At 42.1% G+C, this 24,123-nt stretch overlaps 1 protein-coding gene across 1 annotated transcript in view; it reads right to left on the bottom strand.

Moving 5' to 3' along the window:
- Positions 1-24,123, bottom strand: part of KCNH1 (potassium voltage-gated channel subfamily H member 1) — a 357,626-nt gene that overhangs the window by 302,642 nt on the left and 30,861 nt on the right. Inside the window, exons 4-5 of the mRNA XM_046683812.1 lie at positions 17,217-17,345; positions 8,925-9,043 (exon numbers count right to left, since the gene is read on the bottom strand). Of these exons, the coding sequence (XP_046539768.1) occupies positions 8,925-9,043; positions 17,217-17,345 (248 nt within the window). The remainder of the gene's footprint in view (positions 1-8,924; positions 9,044-17,216; positions 17,346-24,123) is intronic.

Here is a 24,123-nt window from a genome sequence, read left to right as displayed (position 1 = left end):
ATCTATATGGCCAGATTCGTATCTAAAGTTATATGACCGCACAATAACCAGACCCCATCTGCAGTGAAATCATTTAATGACTTTTTACATCATCTTTTCTTTTTTTCCAGTAAAAATAAGTCACGTACCCATGCCTTATAAAATTAGCCCTAACCCTCAACTCAGGGCAGCAGCAGGAGCTCTGCCTGCCCATGGGTCCTGTCCCCATGCTATTCCACACTATTCTCTAAATAAAAGAGCACTACTGCCAGATCTTGAGAGTCTAAGAAATCTTTCTTTCGACTCCTCGGCTCACCGACCCCGCATCAATGAGCACTTTTAAGATCTACTTTCTTAGCAACTTTCAAATATACAATATTAGTAACTAATAGTCATCCTGTTGTACATTACATCCCCAGAACGAACTTATTTTATAACTGGTACTTGTACCTTTTGACCACCTTCACCCGTTTCACCACCCTCCACCCCTGACCTCTGGCAACCACCAATCTGTTCTCTGTATCCATGAGTTCCTGGTTTTTTCTTTTTCTCTTTTCTTTTTTTAGATTCCACTTAAAGTGAGATCATAACAGTATTTGTCTTTCTCTGCCTATTTCATTTGGCATAATGCCCTCGAGGTCCCTCCATGTTGTTGCAAATGACAAGATTTCCCTCTTTTGAGAAGCTTTTTTAAATGGCTATGAAGAACCAAAAATCAAAATTTAATATTAAAGAAATCTGTTGAGCATTTAGCACATGCCAAAGTGTTTACATTCAGAATCTCCCTCACTCTTCACAAACCTATGGGTACATATTATTCTCATCTGAACTTCCTTCCTCCATTTGAAGAGAAGGAAGAGGAGGAAATGGAAGCTCTTAGAAGTGAAATGACTTGCTCAAAATCACACAGCTAAGCAAGTTGTCAAATGGGTTGTAAACTTTAATGCTGTTTCAGCCCACTACTGTCACCTATGTGAAAAACAGTGGCACATATGGCATTTACTGCATCTCTTTATAATGAGATGGTGAGCATCACGAGCTGTGAGCTGGGCACCACTCACTCCCCATAACGTGGCTGAATGGACCTGCCTGTGCCTCCGCCATCAGAACTGCATATCTCAGATTATATCTTGACCTGGCTCCCTCACAGAGAAGAATGAGAAGATGTGACAGAAAAAGGTAGGATACTTTCCCCTCCACATCTTCCCCCCAGCTGTCCCATGGAGAGAGAGGTTGGCAGCAAAGAACGGTCCCAGCGAGACCAAACCCCAGCAGAGTCACTCCTGCTCATAGACCACAGAGTGAAGAGCAGGAGTGATGCTCTCTCATACATCGACCGTGGCCTTCCTTATTAGAAAAGAAGAAAGAGGTGGCGGAAGACTCAGAGATGGGCCCCCTCAGATCTCGCTTCAAGAGAGGATTCTCTGCCCAGGTGTGGGGTGTGCAGTTAGCTGACAGCCTTCCTTTAGCTTCCTAAGGGACTGAAACCTGACCTTTCCAGTGAGACAACTGCCAATGACTAAGCAAGAAGGTGGTTGAGGGGCCTGGCCACTTCTGCCCTGTATGGGCCTCCTCTACTCGGCCACCTTTGCTGCAGAGCTCTCTGTCGGGCTGGCAGAGCCTCCAGCAGATGTGCACCGTGGTCGGATGCTCCCCCTGCCCAGTGCTGCTTCCTCGCCCTTTTCTTTCACAGATGTTACTCAGCATCTGCATCCTGGGGAACTCAACCTATGACAAGGGTCCTCCAGCCTCATCTATGCACTAATATAAGATATTTTTAAGATGTGAAAATAAACTGGCCCTCTAAAAGAATAGGTGCTCACACTAGGCAATGAAAGAGGACTGAGGTGCTAAAGAATGGACAGACAAAGTGGACTTGGTCTCCTATCCTGAAATGAGGGAGATCATAGTCACGCATCAGGTCTAAAGCCGTAAGATCTGGTAACAGTAACAGAGGGCTGGGAAGAAGAGATAACACCCAGAAGGAATTGCCCCAAGTGGAAAACAAGTTGGATTTAGAGTCACATAAACATGGTTCTCAGTCCATAGGCCACCACTCACCGCTAAGTGACCGCAAACAAGTTAATGAACTTCCCCATGCCCCGGTTTCCCCTCCGTAAAACTGCTCCAAGTTGTTCAGAGGATTAAAGGAGAAGATGAGATGGACAGAACCTGGCACACAGTAAGTGCTCCCATCTTTTCTAGAATCAGTCCAGGAGAACTAAAGTGAGAACTAAAGCCAGACGGCCTGAGCTCAGAAGAGAACAGTCTAACAAGGAGATGAACTGGCCTTGAAAATAACATGTGGAACCCAATTAAAAGCAAAGCTGCTATTCCCAGACCTCTGTGCCTTGTGTTGATTTCTTCCTAGAAGTGGGCGAGGTTTCAACAAGGTATCATACTCTTACTCAATCTCCATTTGACCAATGGCCCTTACCAATGAGAAAACTGAGCAGGATATCAGCTGCAAGCTATGAACAGGGAACAGATTTTTCTCTGTTTAAAACTTACTAGCCAACTTCCAGTTTCTGGTCTGGGAGGTAAGGAGCTTGGAAGTTGTCAGTCCTCCCTAACAAGTCCATCCTAAAAAGCTGAACAAACTGAAAAATCAACAACCGTTCTTAGATTCACAAGAGAAGTGAAGTCAGAGGAAAAATTGTTGCACCAAAAATTGGAGAGACAGATGGTGAATAAAGAGAATAACAAGTTGCCAAAGAAGGAACTCATGAGCAGAAACCTCCACAGGAACTAGTACTGATAGGAAAACTTAAGCCATAACTGGCAAATTGATGGAGGCTCAGTGTGGACAAATATGAGAGTTAAAAATTCCAGAGGGATGCAGTGGGCCCTCACACATTTGTGAGTTTTACCACCAGGAGCTTCACCAGGTTCTTACAGTGAAAATCACAGAAAAAGCCCCCCATGCTTCCGGAAGGAGGAGGGGGAAAATAACCACTTTTTAAATATGCCAGAGAATTCTGTTCTTCTTAAAAAGGCCTGCCCTCAGGAGAAACTAGTTAATCAGAGACTAATCTACTGAGTTTTGTCAGAGCCTAACTCACCTAGGGGAAGGAAATACCCAAATCCAGCCTGCTCTAGCCTACCGCATAGGGAAAGAGAAATACACCACTCCAAGCCACTGTACCCATCTTGCCTGGTCTAGATGGAGGAAAAAACTGAGAAGCACTTGTAAAATTCACAGCCCAGGGCACAGGCTCACTGAAATGCTAACACCTAATTACAGAACTATATAGAAGACTCCTCTCCCCTGACACCTTCCCATAACACTCACAGCCTCTTTCCCTGCATTCCTTTTAGCCAGTATATCATGTCTAGCTTTCAACAAAAAGTTGCAAGGCATACTAAAAAGCAAATAACATAGTATGAAGAGACAGAGCTGGCATCAGAACTAGACCTAGATACAGCAGAGATGTTGGAATTATCAGACCAGGAATTTAAAATAACTATAATTAATACACTAAGGCTCTAATGGAAAAAGTAGCATACAAGAAGGGATGGTAATATAAGCAGAGAGATGAAAATTCTAAGAAAGAACTAGAAAGAAATGCTAGAGATCAAAAACACTGGAACAGAAATGAAGAATGCCTTCGATGGGCTCATCAGTGAACAGGACACAGCAGAGGAAAGAATTCCTGAGCTTGAGGATATGTCAATAGAAACCTCCAAAACTGAAAAGCAAAGAGAAAAAAGATCCAAAAAAAAATAGAAGAGTATATTGCAGGGGAGGAAGACACTTCCCCTATCTGCTCTGGGTTCTTCTGGACAGAGAATGAATTAAATTCACATGAGACAGAATAACAGGAGAAAATTAAACAAAGCTTTATAACATGTATACATGGGAGAGGCTCAGGCAAACTGAGCAACTCGCCATAATGTCTGAAGCCACCACCTTAAATATCGTCTTCAGCTAAAGACAAAGGAAGATGTTGGTGGTAGGGGGAGTCAGTTACAGGAGGTGACCAGACAAGTACAGTAAACAAGAGTAAGATTATTATGCAGATTTAAGTCCTTGCCTTCTACATTGATGAGAGTTTCTAGAGATAAGGTCATCCCCCCTTCTTCTTGTACAGAGAAGACACACCTTTACAAATGGAGATTTCCTTTACAATGTAAATGTCTCTCAACAAAGGGTAAGTAAATTCTACTTTTCAGAGTTTCTTTCCTGTCTGCAGTTTTTTAAAAGTGACCAGCCCCAAATAATCCTCATCCCAAAGAGACATACCTTGGGGTGGCCAATTCCAGTTCCCCACAATAGCCAAGAACTGTGGGACAACTACAAAAGATATAATAGAAAGATACATGGAATGGGAATACAGGAAAGAAAGAAGGAAGGAATGAAGAAATATTCAAAGCAATAATAACTGATAATTTCCCCAAATTCATGTCAGACACAAAACCACAGATCCAGGAAGCTCAGAGAACACAAACCAGGATAAATGAAAAATCAAACAAAAAAGCACACTACACTTAGTCATATCATATTCAAACTGCAGAAAATCAAAGAAAAAGTCTTGAAAGAAGCCAGAGGGAAAAAAAATCTAACCTATAAGGAGCAAAGATAAGAATTACATCCTACTTCTCCTCAGAACCCATTCAAGCAAGAAGAGAATGAAGTGAAATATTTAAAGTGTTGAGGGGAAAAAACACCGACCCAGAATTCTGTACCCTGTGAAGTTATCTTTCAAAAGTGAAGGAGAAATAAAGACTTTCTCAGACAAAAATTAGGAACTTTGTTGCCAGCAGAACTGCCTTGCAGAAAATGTTAAACAAAGTTCTTCAGAGAGAAGGAAAATGATACAGCTCAGAAACTTGGATCTACATAAAGAAAGAAAGAATACCAGAGAAGAAATGAGAGAAGGTAAAATTAAAACTCTTATTTTTCTCATTCTTAATTAACCTAACAGATAACAGTTTGTTCAAAATAATAGCAATGATGTATTTGATTATGTATACATATATATGCTTAAGTACACTTATGAACAAGTGAAATGAATGACAGCAATGATACAAGGGACAGGACAGAGGAATTAGGAATATTTTATTAGAAGGTACTTGCACGACCCATGAAGCAGGACAGTATTATTTGAAAGTGAACTTGGATCAGTTGTAAATGTATACAGCAAACTCTAGGACAACCACTAAAAAAAAAAGTAAAAGAAGAAGCATAATTGATAAGCTAAGAAAGGAAAGAAAACAGAATCATATAAAATGCTTGATTAAAACCACAAAAGGCAGAAAAAGAGAGGAAAACAAAATAAGAACACAGAACAAGGGCAACAAATAAAAACCAGTAACAAATATGGTAGATATTAATCCAACTATATCAATAATCACTTTAAATGTCAATGGTCTAAATAGGTCAATTGAGACAAAGATTGTCAAAGTGGATCAAAAAACAAGACCCAATTATATGTTGTCTATAAGAAACCCACTTTACATATAAAGACATATATAGATTAAAGTAAAGGGATGAAGAAAGATATACCACGTTAACACTAATTAAAAGAAAGTGAGAGTAGCTATATTCATTCCTGACAGACCAGACTTCAGAGCAAGAAAAGTTATCAGGGATAAAAAAGGGCATTGCATAATGATAAAGGGGTCAATTTTTCAAGAAGACATAACAATCCTTAATGTGTATGCACCAAACAACAGAGCATCAAAATACATGAGGCAAAAACTGATAGAACTACAAGGAGAAACAGATGAACCCACTATTATAGTTGGAGACTTCAACACCCCTGTATCACAAATGGACAGATCCAGCAGGCAGGAAATCAGGAAGGACCTAGTTTAACTCAACAACATCATCAATCAACTGGATATAATGGACATCTATAGACTGTTTCATCCAACAACAGCAGAATATATATTCTTCTCAAGCTCACATGGAACATTCACCGAGCTAGACCACACGCTAGGCCATAAAACACACCTTAACAAATTTAAAAGAACAGAAATCACACAATGTCTACTCTCAGGGCACAACAGAATTAAACGAGAAATCAATAACAGAAAGATAGCTGTAAAATCCTCCAGACACCTGGAGATTAAACAACACACTTCTAAATAACACATGGGATCAAAGAAAAAATTTCAAGCAAATTTAAAAAATGTTTTGAATTAAACAAAAATGAAAACACAACCTATCAAAATCTATAGGATGCAGGAAAAGCAGTGTTTATGGGGAAATTTATAGGATTGAATGCATATATTAGAAAAGAAGGAAGATCCCAAATCAATAACTAAGCTTCCATCTTAGGAAACTAAAAAAAGAAGAGCAAATTAAATCCAAATTGAGCAGAAGGAAAAATAAAAATCAGAGCAGAAATCAATGAAATCGAAAACAGGAAACCATTAGAGAAAATCAACAAAACCAAAAGCTAGTTCTTTGAAAAGACCAATAGAACCCATAAGCCTCCAATCAGGCTAACTAAAATTTACTAGCCCCTAGAATGGGATCCAGATGTTTGCCTCATATTACCAATCAATGAGCAACTACTTCTGGCAGAGAGGTAGACAAAAACACTAACATCATTTCCTTTCTTCCATCCATTCTATCCATTTTAAAAAAGCACTTACTACCGATGAACATCTACTATGTGCCAGACACTGTTTTACGTGCTTGGGATGTCTCGGTGAACAACAAACACAATAAAGAAGTCAACTGTATAGTATATTTGAAGGTATTAAGTGGAGAGTAACATAGGGCAGGTTAAAGAAAGGATTAGGAGTTATGAGTTTTTCTTATTTTGTTATGAATGTTTGAATACATATATTATATATGAATGCATATATATTAAGAAAATACTTTCATTTTCTTCCCTCTCTTATCCCCTTATCATCTAACACAATAGTTAAGTCTGCATCACAGTATTTAAGTTAGAGGATATCAAGGAGAACAGTAAACATGACCCAAGGACTTTACACCCTCTTCTGGGAAAAGGGTTGGCATGTTTTTGATTGTATGCAGGATAACTGGATCATGTTAGGGGCAAGTATGACTTTTTATTGTCTTTATTTGTATATTCAGTATGGTTTACAGAGCTGTGTACGGGTACCAAGTTGACAAGGGGTAAACTGTAATGGTCGGTTGTACGTGTCAACTTGGCTAGGCCATGGTACTCAGTTATGCAATCAAACACTAATCTATTGTTTCCGTGAAGGTATTTTGTAGATTTGATTAAAATCGACAATCAGCTGACTTCCAGGAAAGGAGATTATACTCTATAAACTGGGTGGGCCTCATCTAATCAGTTGAAAGTTCTTAAGAGCAGAACTGAGGTTTCCCTGAGGAAGAAGAAATTCCATCTGTGGACTTCACCATCCACTCCTCCCAAGAGTTTCCAGCCAAGCATCCCTAAAAATTTTGGACTTGCCTAGACAGCTTCCCAAACCACATAAACCAATTCCTGGCAATAAATCTCTTAATGTATAAATATCCTACTGGTTCTGTTTCTCTGGTAGAATGCTGACTGATACAGGTAGCCCCATAGAGAAAATGACATTTGAGCAAAGTCTTGGAGTTGGTGATGGAGTTGCCACACGGATATCTGTAGCGAGAGCAAGCCTGGTGTGTATGAGGAACAGCAAGGAGCGTGGCTGGATAAGAATGAGCAGGGCAGACAGCAGGAGGAGAAGAGGTTACTTTATTAACCAAAAGAAGAAGCAGGGACAGGGAAAGTGCAGGCTGTGAGCTGCAAGGTCTTCTGTATCATTCTTTCAATCATAAGCTGAGCCCACATCATGACAAAAAACGATGCCGCCATCACCCAAACGTGTCTCCTTCTCTAACACGACACAAATGAATGTTCCCATCCCCACTGTTGGCAAAAGCTTTTGGCCACTACAGGAGATCTTCTCTAGTTGACTCCTTTGACGTCCGGAGCACCCACTGCGACCTGCACCATTCTGGGAGCTCCTCTCTTAGGAGTATGGGAGCCAGGAATCAGGTCAGAGAGGGCCCTGTCATCCAAGCGTGGATCGAGAACCGGCTGGCCATAACCAGGCAGAGAGACAGCTTACGTTGTCATCTTTGGGGAAGATGGAAGTTTGCTGTGTGAAAGGTATAAGGCTCTTAATTGGTCCTATCTTGGTCTAGTTGAAAAAATGAACCACCAAAGGGAGATGACAGTGATGTGGATGCACAACCACCAGAGACAGACAATAGTAGAGTGGATGCATTAAGCCTGGTCAAACACCTCGTCCAGGCTTCCTAGCCTCCTGCTTGTCCCAGAAAAAGGGAGAACACCACCACCATGAATTTTTCTAATTACAAAGATTATCAAAACAACAATAATTTTAAGTACATTTATTAACCTGGAAAGATATTCCTGATTATATAAAGTGAAGAAAAGATAACGCAACCGCATTAAATGTGCACATGGACTCTTAGGTGCATCTCAACTTCATAAACATTAACATGGGAAAAAATGTATTTCTTAGGCTTTAGGAAATGGGACATCTGCAAAGAAAGGAGTTAAGGAATGCACACAAAAATTATAATAATGTTATCTGGTGAGTGAGATTATAGGTGATTTTTATTTTCTTCTTTTTGTTTCCTGTATCTTCTTTTCCTATAATAGTATGTATTGCTCAAATAGCCAATTGTTTACGGTTTATACATAAACCATGTACACAGCATTTCTAGCTCCTTCGTCTTCCAAAAAGTGAACTGAAACTTGTAATCTCAAGCAAGTTGGAACAGAGCTGTCTGCTGTCCTCTTTACACATGGGAAAGCAACAAGCTGAAAGGAGTTGTCACTTTAGGTCACTTACCCAAAGGTACACACTGTGGAGTGCAGCCCCCAAGAGTCTGGGGTCCTGATGGTCCCCTCCAAACCAGCACACCTGCTTTGTACCATCTTCTCAGCCCACAGTCCCCAGAGAACTGAGGTTGAAGACGAGCTAAGCCGTGCCCTTACCTCGGCCAGGCGGGAGTGCTTGTGGACGTTCTCGCCTTTTTGCACGCTAGGGGCCAGCTGCTGCAGGACCCCCCGGCTGCTCGTCAGTGCTCTGGTCAGCCGAGCAAACTTCCCCCAGCCTGGAGCACAGGGAAGAGAGAAAAGACACGTTCAACCACGTCCTGAAGGCACAAGGACATTCATATCACAAGCTACAACGTCAGAAGCAGACACCCCCAGTGCCCTCCTGAGCTCCCATGGGTCACTCTGCATTTCTTGCAATCTGGAATCTCTACTCAGAAAGGCATGCAGACATGCTCAAATTTGTGTGCAAATTTCCTTTTCCCCTGCACTTTCACTTTATCCTGATCACAGCTTTGTGAAATATATAGGGCAGGTTTTAGTACCGTTTTACAAATAGGGAAACCAAGGCACAGAGTGCCTAGACAACTAAAAAGAGTCTAGAACCCAATCTCTCCATTCTAGCCCAAGGCTTTTCTGCCAGATAATTCCAGGGAAGCAAGATGTTTCTCTGACTTTGTGCCTGGGCTCAGGCTGTTCCCAATCCCACGTCATCTGGTCTGGCAGAGACCAAGTTGGTTCCAGGTTTTGAATGGAAGAGCTAGTCAAGTGGCCATTCCATGCATTACATTCTCCAAAGCCAGGGGAATAAGAAATGAATTTAATCCCTGGGTAGGTGGGGGAAAAAGCACTGGCAGATTTTAGTCTACTCTGGGATGGGGGAAGGATGGTTGGTGACAGGTCCCCTTAAAACAAGAACCACAAAGAGCCTAGTCCTGAACTTGGAGTAAAGAAATCTGGATACAAGTCCCATCTCTGCCTCCAGCTTGCTTTGGGATGACCCACAAGTTGTTTAAGTTGTCTGGGCTTCAATGATCTCATCTGTAAAGTCAAAATTCAAATAGCCTCCTCAAAGATGCATTTACCTGGTAAAACCAAGCGGCTAAGTTTAGTGGGTTCTGGTTCGTGGGCTAAAACAGAGGCTGTCTTGAGGCCTCCTTGTCTTTCTGGACTAGTTCCTCCAGGAAAAGTAAAACACTGGTCTTTTTCTAATCCATCCCACTCTATACACCAGAATCTAAGATGTCCGAGTGATCTCTACTGAGAATTTAAGATGTATATGTGACCTTCTAAAAGTCCCCAAAGACAACTGTCCATTCCAATAGCCAACAACCCATCTGCATCAAGGTGATGATCATGGTAATGGCCTCATGAGACCCCTGAAAGCCTGCCAGGGTTCTCAAAACTAAGCTTCGGGTTGAGGGGCTCCAAAGACCTGGATGTGGGGTGTACAGCAAATAAACAGAGCCTGCACCTATTGTTACATGACAGCTAAAAGCAGACTAGGCAATTTTACTTTTTGTTCTTTATAGTTCACAAGTATACAGCGCCTTGCAGCAGAAATCTCACCTGCCAAATTTTACCCTGGAGCACCTTTCCAAGACAGACTTAGAATCCAGAAGACAATGGAGTTAAGCAGAAGAATGGCCCTTTTTTTGCACAACCTTTAAGAATCATGATCTGGATAAATTTTTGTCAACATAGCAAGAATAGCAAATCAGTTCTTTTTTATCTCATTCCAGAAGTTCTGGACTTTAATAAAAGATAGTGGCGTATTCATCCATCCTGATGCCATTAAGCAGAGAAACGGGACTGCTAGAGTCAGATTGAAAGGAGGCTCATGATGGTCAGGCTGTGGGGGTCCCATTAATGTTCACAGGAGGGGACAGCCCAGACTCTGCAGGGGTCTTTGACATCTCCCCCAAATATGCCATCTATGAACATGCTCAGTGGAAATTGCTTATGTGAACTGTGGACTAGAATTTTTTAAAGTCTCCTTCAGAATCAGGCTCTCCTTCAGCTTAAAAGCAAGCTGGAAGTGAATTCTACAAAGCTTTTCAAGAAAAGCAGAAAGTATATTCTCAATTAGGTAGAAAAATAGTTGTGCGTGCAAACTTCAGCAAGGGTTCTACAAACCCCTCAACCCATCCCACCCCTCCACTACTATCACTACCACCACCATGACCCATACTCAGGGGCCAATGATGAGAGGGAGATGGCAGGGCAGACACCCCAGACTCTGCCTAGCAGGGAGCTCAGGGTCCTGCTCCATCAGCTGATATAGTACAAAAGGATGAAAAGAAAGATCCCTGGACCTCTGGGCATTTCTCTGGGCTCAGGCTAGCCGCTCACTCTCTGGGCTAGCCCTGAGTCATTTTCCAAGAATGTGGCTCTTCAAGGAGCTGGCTCTCAGCTGGTTGAGTGGAGGGCATGGGAAGGTGAGTGGGTGTTGGGTGGTGAAATGGACAGGCAGTCTGAGACCTCCATCACTCCTTGATCAGGCTGGGCAGGCAACAAGTTCCACCTCTATGTTTTCTTTTCTGAACTACAGACACTTTCTAATAGGAATCACAGCCTAGCCAGATGAAAGAACTTCATTCATGCATGCATTAATTCTATAAACATAACTACTATATACTAGGCACAGTGCTAGTACTGGAGAAGCTAAGATGAATAAGACACGGACTCTGGCTTCCAAGAGCATGCATTCTAGTACAGAAGATTGAAAATTTAAAAAAATCATGATATAGTAAGCTAAGTTCTCTGAGAGAGATGAGTACAGGATGCTATGGGCAAGACTGTCTAGAAAAGTTGTATCTAATCCAGGCTGGGGAATCAGGGAGAGCTTCCCAGAGGAGGTGACACTAGAGTAAAAATTTTGAAAGATGAGGAGGAGTTAAGAACTCAAGAAGGAAAAGACAGACATTCCACACAGAAGGAATAGCACCTATGAAGGCAGAAAATCATAAAATAGTGTGATATGTCAGTGAAAAGTAAGAAATTCTAAGTGGCTGGATGAATGAGACATGGCTCGTAGAGGGGAGGAGGATGCAGACGGTGGCCTGAAGTGATGCTGATCACTTCAGGGGCCAGATCAAGAACTTAGGAGGTAAGAACCTAGACAGCAAAGTAATAAATTTGAACTTCATCCTGAAACCCATGGGGAATCACAGAAGGAGTTTAAATATGGTGGGGCGGAGGGAACACTGATTTCATTTTTGAAGGAACAGACAGTAGTATGGATGGTAGTTAAAAAAAAAAAAAAAAAAGGTTGACAGATAAAAGACCAGTGAGGACTGCAAGCAAGAGACCATGCGGGCCTGGATCAATGCTGTGGCCAAGGCCAGGCCACAAGGAGAGACTTGAAAACAGCTAGAGGTAGAATCAACAGGACTCGGTGAACTATTGCTGTAGAGGGAGAGAAGAGGTAATCCAGGTGGCCTCTGGGTTCCTGGTTGGGGTGGATGGGGTGATAGCCAAGCAATGAGATTAAAAACACAGGAAGAGAAGCAAATGGGTTTGATGGAAGATAATATGTACAATTTGGACCGATGATGCCCCTTATAGCAAAGCCATCAGGAGAAACATTCCGGGAAAAAGTGAATCTCCTGAAATTCAAAGGGCCAAATGACAACGCAAAGAAAACCTGGCTCAAGATGATCTTGCTTAGGGGAAGCCACATGGTCATCTTGCACAAGGAAATTAAAGCAGCTGACGCACCCTCCTCCTTCAAGGAAGCCTTTCCCCCATACTGCCCTACCCCCAGCAGAACTGCCCACTCCCTCCTGTGTAGCCCTGTTTGCCCTAGGTGGACTTCTATTTATTCAGCACACACACTCATTGGGTGTGAGGGGGTGGGCAGGAGGAGAAGAGGAAGCATGAAAGGAAAAGGAGGACCAAAGGAGGGGAACACAAGGTGCAATCTAGCAATCAACTAAAAAGTACTTAATGAGTTCTTCCTCCATTCCCAGTAAGGACAACTGCTTCCTCCTCCCTTGACCCCACAATGGCTGCTGGTGTCCACTGGGGTGAGCCTCCCACTAGGCTGCTTTAGCCCATACAGCCCTGTATCCTCCCCAGGCTAGAAGAGATGGTTCTGGGATGCGCTGGAACTCCAGCTCCTCTGAGTGTAAGTCCAGGCATACCAGAAATGATGACCTACAGATCCCACCCTGGGAAGTCAAGCTGAGTCATTCTGAATAGAAGTTGCAGAGGACTCATGGAAGGTACCCTCACCCTGATGGGGAGGCTGTGAGGCCAGGCTTGTCCTAATCTGTAGAGTCACGGATTCTCCTAGAGGAGCTGGTGCCATGACCCAACAACCAGAAGAGAACAGTGGACACAGGGGACCAGGATGGACGGTCAACGTGGACACTGCCTAAGTGTCCTCAAGTCTTCCCCCCCGATCTTTTTCCCATCAATGTACAAATAACCAAAGATCTAGGATGGCTTCTTCAGGTAGCAGTCACTAAATAATCACCTTTCTGTCACCCTAAGGGCAGAGAGAGAAAATGTTAATACTGGAAGGGAGAGAGGGCCACGGCTCTTATGCATTATTCTGTTTCTTTTGCAAGAGAACCTCACAAATATCGCACATGAAGACACATGGAGAAGGGTCGGCAGTTGCAACAGTTTGCCAGAGCCCTCATCCCGAATATTCTAAACCTTTGGCCCTTAAAAATCTCCTCTGGAGTTTTACATTCCTTTTGTTGTCTGAATCTGGCTCAAGTTTAACTATGAATTTAGAAGCAAATACATGGAACTTTGGAAATAAATTCGCTTCTTTAACGTGAGGCTATTCAATGGCGTAGGAGAGAAAACAAAAGGAGTGACTCATCCTCAGTGAGCAACGCAGAGAGAAAATCCTCAGCCTTACACTTGAATTCTCTACCCACCTGCCCCAGGCTGCTGGCTCAGAAGGGAGAATGGGACAGAGAAAAATACCCTGCAGCCTACTCTTAATTATCCCTAACAGCAGAAAAGCAAGAGATAAGGCACAAACGAAACCCCTGGAGTATCACAGATTCTCATTTCAGCTGAGAATTCCCATCTACTCTTTCATTCAGCCTTCAAACACACACACACACACACACACACACCTACACACACCCCAGACCTATTAACAAACAGCAAAGGTAGCTTGACTTTCAGTCCCTATTCTATGCCACCTGTGGGTACTTTTTGTCAGAGAGCAAGGGAATTAGTCAAAAAATGGACAAAAAAGAGAAGATGAGGAAGTCAGGAGCCTGGATAATTCATAAAAAGGATCACTGAGGGGCTGGTCCAATGGTAAAGTGGTTAAGTTCATGTGCTCTACTTTGGCAGCCCGGAGTTCACCAGTTTGGATTCCAGGTGTGGACCTATACAACGTTCATCAAACTATGCTGTGGCAGTGTCCCACATACAAAATACAGGAAGACTGGCATAGATGTTAGCTCAGCGACAATATTCCTCAAGCGAAAACAGGAAGATTGGCAACAGATGTTAGCACAGGGCCAATCTTCCCCACCGAAAAAAAAAAAGGATCATTGAGAACTGATACACACAATGAATAAGGGGGCTCTGGGAGCATTCCTAGGGCCCATCACCTGAGCTTGGAGCTCTGGCCCAAAGGGAAGCTACTTTGTGTCAGATGCTAAAATACTCTACTGCCAATTATCTCATGTGTTTATCCCTTTATGAGAAAACATTAGCACCAACCGGCTTCTCGCATCACTAGTAGGATGCACTCACCCAACTCCCAAGCCCCAAAGTTAGGTAGGACGTGATTAGAGAAAACCAAGTCATTTTAAAGACAATCTGAGCACAAGTGACTTTAAGAAGACTAACCTGATGGTGGGAAAACATCTCACACTGCAAAGCCAAAGAGCAATTATCTGGGGATTTCTCAGGGTTTTGGATTATCCACCCTTCCATTCCATCTCAACAGTAAATTCTAAACAAGCCTGGGTCAGCAAGACTCTTAAGACTCTTAATACTGACTGAGGTGCTGTACTGAAAACCCAGCCGGATCTGCTGGAATCTCAAGACATGAGAGCACATCCAAGAAGAAATGTCAAGTCAGGAGAGCAATCCAGCCACATAGCAGCATATTTTCCATCAGATTTGATCCTTGCGGCCAGAACTGCAGTTTATAGACACACAATGAACAAGGCCTGGAGAATTATTGTGCTCTTCCACCACCCACAGACTAATATAAAATTTAACCTTGTCCTAAGCAGATCACCAAATCAAAGTGGGCCAGGGGTACAGTGACATGACAAGTGGGAGGATCTAAACTTATCTGGCATGGCATTTGAAATAGTCATGTCTTGGAGGAGACATTAAGCACGACCCACCAGCAGCATTCCTATATTGAGGGCTAAAGGGAGTGTGTGTGTGTGTTTCAAATTTTTACAAATCAAGCCACATGTTACTCCTGTTTGTTAACTGACAAAGGGAATTAATATCTGGTTCCCTTGGCTGATAGCAAACAGGGTAAGTGTGTGTGTGTGTGTGTGTGTGCGCGCGCGCGTTCCAAAACTCTTATCAACGAGGAAAGGCATCACTGAGGCAGGTTAAATGAAACGGAGCATTTTATTCCTGGAAAATGAACCAAAGTCAGTCTCACTACATCACTCTGATGTCTCTCCTCTTTCAGGTCTCGTGAGAATCAAATGCAGACACGTAGGTAGCAGGTGAAGAGCATTCTCTGTTGAATATGCCTTTCCTACTAAACCACACCTGCCCGTCACCTAACAAGGGTCCAGTGGTGACGAAAGGACAACATTCTGCCTCAATCACATCACATATTTTAAATTTTTAAGAGAAAACTTGCAAAAGGAAGTGTCAAAATATCTGATTGCCTTTAAAATATTATGTATGAGTTTATTAGGTTAAAAAAAGAGTCTTTCTAGACGGTAGCAAGATGACACTTAATTATGAGTGAGTCTATCATCTTGTAATAGCTATGGCACTGAGAAATCTTCAAGTCAGAAACCAGAAATTGGGATCACAAATCTACAGGAGAAAAAGAGGCTGAGACACTGGTTGAGAGACTTTACATCTGCTATAGTCTTGAAACAGAAAGGCAGGCTGAAATTGATTTACTGAGCTGTCGGACAGTAAACAAAAAAAAAAAAAATAGGAGGCACTGGTATACATAGCATTGTGCTCTAAACTCTACAAATGTGCTAGGATTTTAAATACCTCAAAGGACACAGTCCCCAGGAGGGCATCCACATAATGCTTTTTATTTCCTTCTATAATGCCCATTGAACAATCACAATTTTGCCACATCAAGAATAATATCCCCGGGGTTGGCCCCATGGCCGAGTGGTTAAGTTTGCGCGCTCTGCTGCAGGCGGCCCAGTGTTTCGTTGGTTCAAATCCTGGGCGCGGACACGGCACTGCTCATCAAACCACGCTGAGGCAGCGTCCCACATGCCACAACTAGAAGGACCCACAACGAAGAATATACAACTATGTACCGGGGGGACTTTGGGGAGAAAAAAGGAAAAATAATAAAATCGTTTTAAAAAAAAAGAATAATATGCCCCAGTTAGACTCTCACCTGGACCCTACTCTCATGTCTCTGCTGCATCTCAGGAAACCACAAGGACCAGAGTTCTCATGTACAGCTGGAAAATCAACCACAGAGCCAGAAAGCACTGCAACATGAAAGAGTTCCTAGCACCTTGGTTATATTGAGTGCACACTATGGAAAAGAATGCTATGACACCCATAATCCCAAACCTCTGGGAATAACACACCATCTTTTGCATATCCTGATGAGCTGGAGCTCTTCAGGAGTACCATTGCTCCAGAAATCCTGAGATCCTGAGCCATCTCCTTTCCTAGGTCCCCAATGTTGTTCGAACAACACATGCATGTGATATGGCTGAGGCGAGCACTAAAATCTGTGATCACAGAGCTGATTCAATGACTCACGTGGAAATATCACTCAATACCCTGGCCCCATCAATACCATGTTTCAAATGAATTAACGGACCACAGACTTAATCAACCACAGAGGTAGAGATGTGCTAAAATCTACTTTAACTATCTTGAAATGCTACAACTCAGTCAAATCTGAAGAAGTTTATATACGAATAAGATGAACGTGGCCATGGACTGCCTCATTTGGGTGACCGACATCTGTGAAAACCTGAAAAGGTTCTGATGATACCAGGCGGGCCCACCTACCTTCTTCTGTCTAACCTTTACCGGAAAGGCTTAATCCAAAAGGTACGACATTGACTCAAATGCTCTCCTACACAAAGGTTTTTTTCTCCCCTTCTCCTCCTTCAAAACATTCCAGAGTGATGCAAACTTTACCCAACACAAATAAAGTTTACATCTTGATCTTTGGGCAGAGATTGCCTTGGCAACCTCAAATTCTCTGTAACAGGAGTCACACTACAGGCAAAAAAAAAAAGCATAAATGTATTTGCACAAGTCAGAATTACAAACCTTTACATGAATCATCCTCAATTGGCTGTTTGAAAGCTGTTATGTCACTGAAAGTGCAAAGGAATAAAACCACTTTATCCTGTTCATTTCGAATTGGAGCAATTTTCACAAAGAACCACACAGGTGTCCCTGAAAGAAATATCAAAAGGCTGGTCAGTAATTTGCATTCTCATTTGAGGGGCTATGGAAGCAAAAGACTTTGGAACAACTAGGTACAAACATTAATTCATTCTTTAAATGGTTTCATTCCTTCAGGTGCTGGGGTATTATACCACTAATTTCTCTTCTTGTTGGAATAAAAACTTTCATAGTGACTATTCAGTGGCGATTTTTCTTGTTAAAATAATTTTCTAAGTACAGATTTCTTAACCCTTGTAAAATGATATGAAAATCCCTCCTGAATTTATGGAAGTAACTAAGGTACAGAAACCTAAAGACTTACCTTAGACCATGAAGTGGACAAGTAAAGAATGGGGGCCAGGATGGGCACTGCCAACCATGGCCAGGAGACCATGCAAATTCAAATTTCCATTGCTAAAGGGCCCCAGCCGCAAAATCCAGTTTGGGAATCCATCAACTTGGCTTACATTCTCAATTGAGCGTGGGCTAGAAACTATTTCTGAGTCTGTCTCCCCAAAACAAAAGTCCAAAAGGTCCAAGACAATGACAAAACATTGAAGGAAAAGAATAACCACAATGATTCTCCCAGCAAAGGCTCCCCCAGAAAGGGAGGATTCCAAGTGGGTTTGGGCTTGGATTACACTAGTGCCTTTGGAAGCTCAATAAATACGTTTCAACTTCCAATTCTTGTTCCTGAGCTAAAGCTGGAGATGCATGAGCTCTTCCAAAGCAGTGCCCTGATCCACAGAAGGAGAGGTAGGCAGGGCTCATCTGACTGACTTCTCAGAGGGGGCGCTCCCTCAAGTGTCTACAGCCAAACATCTGTACAAAGTCAGTCTCTGGCTTCCAGAAAAAAATTAAAGAAAAGAAATTAGCATTTTCTATCTATTGAGGACATCACAGCAAGATGCACCAATCTATTCTGTAACACAAAATTAAATGAGACACAAAGCAATGGTACGTTCCTCTCTATCTAGTTCTTGGATCCCAGTTCCTAAAACAGCATCCAGCACATAAGAACTTACCAACTATTTGTCAGATTTTGCATAACTGGGACAATACTTTACATGCTATTTTAAAACTAAAATACAGTAAATATTTCACCATGTCGTTAAGTATTAGAGAAGCTTCCTGTGTACCAGGCACTGTGCTCAGTATTTTACATGCATTATTTCATTTTAGGAGACAGCGAACAAACAACTCATGGAATCTGGGAGATGGAAATAGAGCCTCAAGAGGCCCCGTGGGTCTCTCTGTCTACAATCACACCAAACTCTACACTATACAACACAGACAGACAGCTCTGATTAACATTAGGATTAACCAATCTATTTTAATAACTAGCTTAAATATCTGGCTATACCACTTACTCAAATGTAAGCAGGAATAACCCTAAAATGTACCAACAGGCAGCAAATAGACCAAATGGGATATGATCTCCTTAAATCTTGATTATTTATGTATTCATCAATAGTTAATTTTAATCCTCTATCCATTTTCCCTGTCCATAATTTTCAGCTGCCAGTTTCTAGGTGCTCTTAGACGACAGATTATAATGTCATCCTAAGAAAAATGTGTTTTGAAAGAAAAAGCCACCACACAAAAACCACACATAGCATTCCAAAATCAAGAAAAGAACGGCCTCCAAATTACCCACTGTTTTTTGGAAGATCTGTGTTACTATTCCTCGCAGTCTCCTCCTCAGAACCTGTGGGATTTTAAACCACTTTCAATCAAGCCACAGAAAACTCAAAAGCAAGCATCACACCAATTAAAGCTACACACCCACAGCTCTCAGTTGTATCCTAGCTGGTAAGAAAAAGCAAACAAATCGAAGGAGCTTTTCTTTTTGCTCTAAAGAAAACTTTAAACAATATTTTTTCAGAGGGTAAACCAGAAAACACTCTTAATTTATCCAGTCAGTAATAAATTAGATGAGAGGAACCCCACTCGTGATGTCTAACACCAGGAGCTTCATCTTACTGGAATCCTCAAAACCATCCGCGTCTCAGCTACAGCCTACGGGCCATCCACTGCGCTGGATCCACTGGGCCCGATGCTGGTGAACTTGCCCCAGTTGGGGCCGTGCCATCTAATCTTTATATTCCATTTATGACTTCTGGGATTAACAACATTGACCCACGTCTCCCAGACATGAGAACCATTATAGTAGTCATACTGGAGGCCTTGTTCATTTAACACACTTCAAGCTCATCATGAGCTCTCCCCATTTCAACAAGTAAATCTATTTAAAGCTTCTCTCCACCAAATTGGGCCCACTGCCTCCTTACAGAAATGTTCCCTGGTTAAATACATACTACTCTGATCATTCCTTTTCAGTTTCTAAACATCTATCTTGTGCCAAAAATTCACATAGTTGGTATGTATTGCTTCAGAGTTCACTTCAAGCTGATGGGGTGAGCTTGTTGAGGGAAGGAACCTCCTTTTCCTTGATCTGGCGTTTCCCTATAGAGGGACATCTTTCAATGTAACACTCTGGGCCTTTTCCCGGGATTGGTAATTTGGGGGATAAGAATTGGACATGTGTAGCTCAGTCCCTTCTCCTCCCCTTCTTTCTTAGAGATAAGTCTGCATTCTGCTCTGCTTCCCCATTCTATAAATATTAGAGGAGAAGTCAGAGGGCAGGGGGGATGGCTGGTAGGAAAAGAAGCCTGCAGTTCTCCACTGCTACTTCTGTTGGGTGGGGAAGTCTGTCTGATTCGAAGATTCTCTTTTAAAAACTCACTTGCCCACAGATATAAACTACATTCTCTAGGATCAGCTTTACTAGTCATAAAGGTGATATTTTAACCTCCATATGCCTGATTCGTATATCTCTCTTAACCGATTCTGATCACAGGCAGGGAAAGAAAGTGCTATGTACTGGCCCCCCTCAAAACTTAACAACTGAGGACTATTTCTTTGACTAGATCATAATCCACTCCAAGGGCAGGAGATCTGACCTACTTTCTCTGTCTTATCATCTTGCACCCCTATTCCAATGGCATCTAATGTAGTGTTATGCATAGGGTCACATTAGGCCATCACATTGCTCAACTCCAGGAGGCACCATCCTGGCATTGTGAAACTCAACAACCTTGATAGAGGACGTACTGTAGGAATGCTTGCTGAGTTTCAAAGAAATAAATCCTACTTCTACTGTCTTCACAGTCACTCAGACCTGCCTCTCTCCCAAGTTATCACTATCTAAACAATCTAAGAGAGCAAGTAGAATGGGTTTAAATTTTCATTTCTGAAATTTTTCCAAAAGAGAACATGAGTCCTTCCTAGGTGGCACCGACCAGCAATTTCAACCTTCTCCTCTTAAGAGGAAATCATTTTTAACTAATAAAATATTATTCAAAATCTCAATGTAGGAAACAATTCCTTCAAGTGAACATGAACTGTCCAGAGCCTGGTGCTCCATCCACCCAGTTTCCCTTCGACCTCTCTGGATGCCCCCAAGGATATTTCAGGAACCTTTTGGCTCCATTCAGATATAGACCTGGCCGGAGGCAGAGGCCGGGGCAGTTGGCCTCCAGGGATCTCTCCTAGAGCCCAGATTCAGCAGCAGCATCCATTTCATCAAGATGCAAAAGAAGCAATGAATGCACAAACATTCACACACAAAATCAGGAAGAGGAGGTTAAAATTCTGCCTCCTCACCCAAGTGGCTACAGTGGGAAAACTGAGAAAAGTAAGCATGTCCTGTTTCTGTGAAAAGGACAAAGGGTCAATGACAAATTTTCTATTAAAGGAAGATCAATGCACAAATCCAAGAAAAACACAGCATCTAACAATCCTACTGATGGCAAAGGCTGCTGCTGCTGAGAGCAGCTCTTTCCCAGCTAAGGATGCCCTGTGGAAAGGCAGCTCCAGGTCAGGCTCCTCTTCCTGGTCACTCTGAGATTCTCACCCCTTATGTAGCCCCCTTGGGTCGTGTAGTAATGAACCTGACTACCTAACCTGGCTATGGGGTTCCTCAACCCTGCCAGCCAGATAACAAAACAGCAAGGCTCAGGTGAATGAGAGAACTTTTGGCCTCCATCATTTTGGTCTTCCTCATACCCTGGGCCTCCTCCCAGGCACTCTCTGTAACCAGGGAGCCAGGCATCCAGGCCAGGTTCAACAGCAACAGAACCGACCACGTCACTGTGATTGGGCCTTGGGAAGGGCTGCACGTGCTGGGCCACTTGGATAGGTCCAGAAGCTAGACTAGGGAATGGCAGCTGCCCCAGGAAACATGCTGTTTGGTCTGGGGTCAACTTCCTTAAGACAAATGACAGATGCAGAGAGGATGAGACAGCACCGGGGGAAACAGTGGCCAGTGGCCATTAGTACATTAGGGGCCGGCTTCATGGTTGAGTGGTCAAGTTTGTGAGCTCCACTTTGGAGGCCCAGGGTTTTGCCAGTTGGGATCCTGGGTGTGGACCTAGCACTGCTCATGAAGCCATGCTGAGGTGGTGTCCCACATAGCACAACTAGAAGAACCCACAACTGGAATATACAACTACGTACTGGGGGGCTTCAGGGAGAAGAAGGAGGAAACAAAAAAGAAGATGATTGGCAACAGATGTTAACTAAGGTGCCCACCTTAAAAAAAAAAAAAAAGAAATCTGATTTAGAATCCCAAGCCTCTTCATTTATTGCTTTTCTTGGTGGTATCACTTTCTCTCAGAATCAGTTTCCTCATTTGGAAGATGGGGATAACAGACATACTTTAGATTAAGTCAAAATACACACACATCTGATACATAGGTGTTTAAAACTATTACTTTCTTTTCTTCCCTCCTTTTAAATCCCTCAGCTGTAAGATTGAAATGCTCAATCTCACCTCACAGGGCTGTTTGGATGACTTTAAAAGAGACTGTATCTCAAGGCGCTTAATGAAACTCTGAAGCTGCCTCCACCTGTTCTGAGGGAAGAAGGCCAGTCTCAACCATACAAAAGGAAGGCTAGAAAAATCAGTGTTTAGGCCTCAACATAATTAAAATTTGATTGAAGAGCATAAAAACAAACCCTACATAAATGGAGAGAGTTACATCATTTGTAAATGAGAAGATTCAATTTTGTAAGATGTCAAACCTCCCGTTTAATATATAAATTTAATGCAATTTCTGTCAGAATCCCAATTAGTCTTTTTTTCATTTGTTTTTCTCAGAGCTTGATGAATTGAAATTCAATTCAAATAGAAAAATAAAGTCATAAGAATGGCCAAGGAATTTTTGAAAAGGAAAATAATGGCAGAGACTACCTACAGCCCTGCAATTAACAGCCATTGGCAGTGGGCCCAAAACAAGCAACAATGAAAATAATAACATCATTTACTGAGCACTTACAATGGGGTCACGCCCTGACACATTATGGTTTACTTCTCACAAGAATTCTGTGAGGTGCCATTGCTACTATGACGACATTATCTCCTTTTTAAATATGAGAACCCAAGTGGGAAAGCATTTTAACCTAACTCATATAGCTAGTAAGTTACAAAAGGATTCCTGGAAAAGGAGAGGACAGAAACAAACCCATGAATGTAGAGAATTTAGCATATAAAGAAAGGGGTATTTCAAATTAGAAGGCAAGAGCTGGATTCTTTAACATATAGTACTGAGACGACTGAATAAGCAATGTGGAAAATAAATTCAAGCCAGCCCTGATGGCCTAGTGGTTAAGTTTGGCACGTTCCACTTCAGTGGCCCTGGTTTGATTCCCAGGAATGGAACCACACCACTTGCCTATCAGTAGCCATGCTGTGGCAGCGGCTCACATAGAAGAACTAGAAAGACTTACAACTAGAATATACAACTATGTATTGGGGCTTTGGGAAGAAAAAAAAAAAGAGGAAGATTGGCAACAGATGTTAGCTGATGGCGAATATTTCCCAGCAAAAAAAAAAGAAAGAAAGAAAAGGAAAAGAAATTAGACTGCTACTTGACATAATATACAAAAATAAATTCCAAATGGTTTAATGTTCTAAATATTCTAATACAACTATAAAAGTACCAGAAGGAAAAGTGGGAGAAAATGTTTATTATTTAGACAAAGAGAAGAGATTCCTAAACATCATATACAGCTCAGAACCGTAAAGGTAAACACTGACATAAAATTTTTTTTTACTTCTAGATGGTATAAAAAAAAAGTCTCTAAGAAGAGAAATTTTTCTAAGTAGGAAAAATATTTTTCAATATGTTCATGATTTAGGATCAATATCCTTTACACACAAGTAGCTCCTAGCACTGAATAAGTAAAAGACAATCCATTAGAAAAATAGGCAAAATTGTTTCCTATTAGATTTGACTCCACAACCAGATCGTAACCTCCTCAAAGCAGAGTCAGTTTCTTATACATGGATCTCTTTGGCTCAAACCCACTGGCCCCCAGTCGGTAATCAATAAGTACTTGGCCGGCAGCTTCTCCCAGCTGGCTCGGCATAACTGCATATGCTTGGCATAACTTGGCATAACTGTAAGATGCTTTTCCTTCCGCTTCTCTGATGGAGAGGCTGATCCAGTGCTCCCAAAACAGGGCCACCAGTCACGCCAAGTAGTGCTGTCAGTCACACAGCGCGGAGTATTATCCAAGAGTGTACTCCTTTCACTCACGGCTGATACTTTGTGATTTTCTTGCTTGAAAAATGGAAAAACTAACTGACTAGCACAAGAGTGACCACTTAAATACTTACTGAATGAGTCGTTAATGATCACTGCCATTGATAGAAGAAAATTATCTAGAATTATATGATTATTAGCTTATATCTATATAATTATATATTATATCTGTATAATTA

Source organism: Equus quagga, chromosome 13 (genome assembly GCF_021613505.1).
Source record: "Equus quagga isolate Etosha38 chromosome 13, UCLA_HA_Equagga_1.0, whole genome shotgun sequence".
Classification (NCBI taxonomy): Eukaryota; Metazoa; Chordata; class Mammalia; order Perissodactyla; family Equidae; genus Equus; species Equus quagga.
The sequence above is the reverse complement of the archived record's forward strand: the minus strand, read 5'-3'. Positions and strand labels throughout refer to the sequence as shown.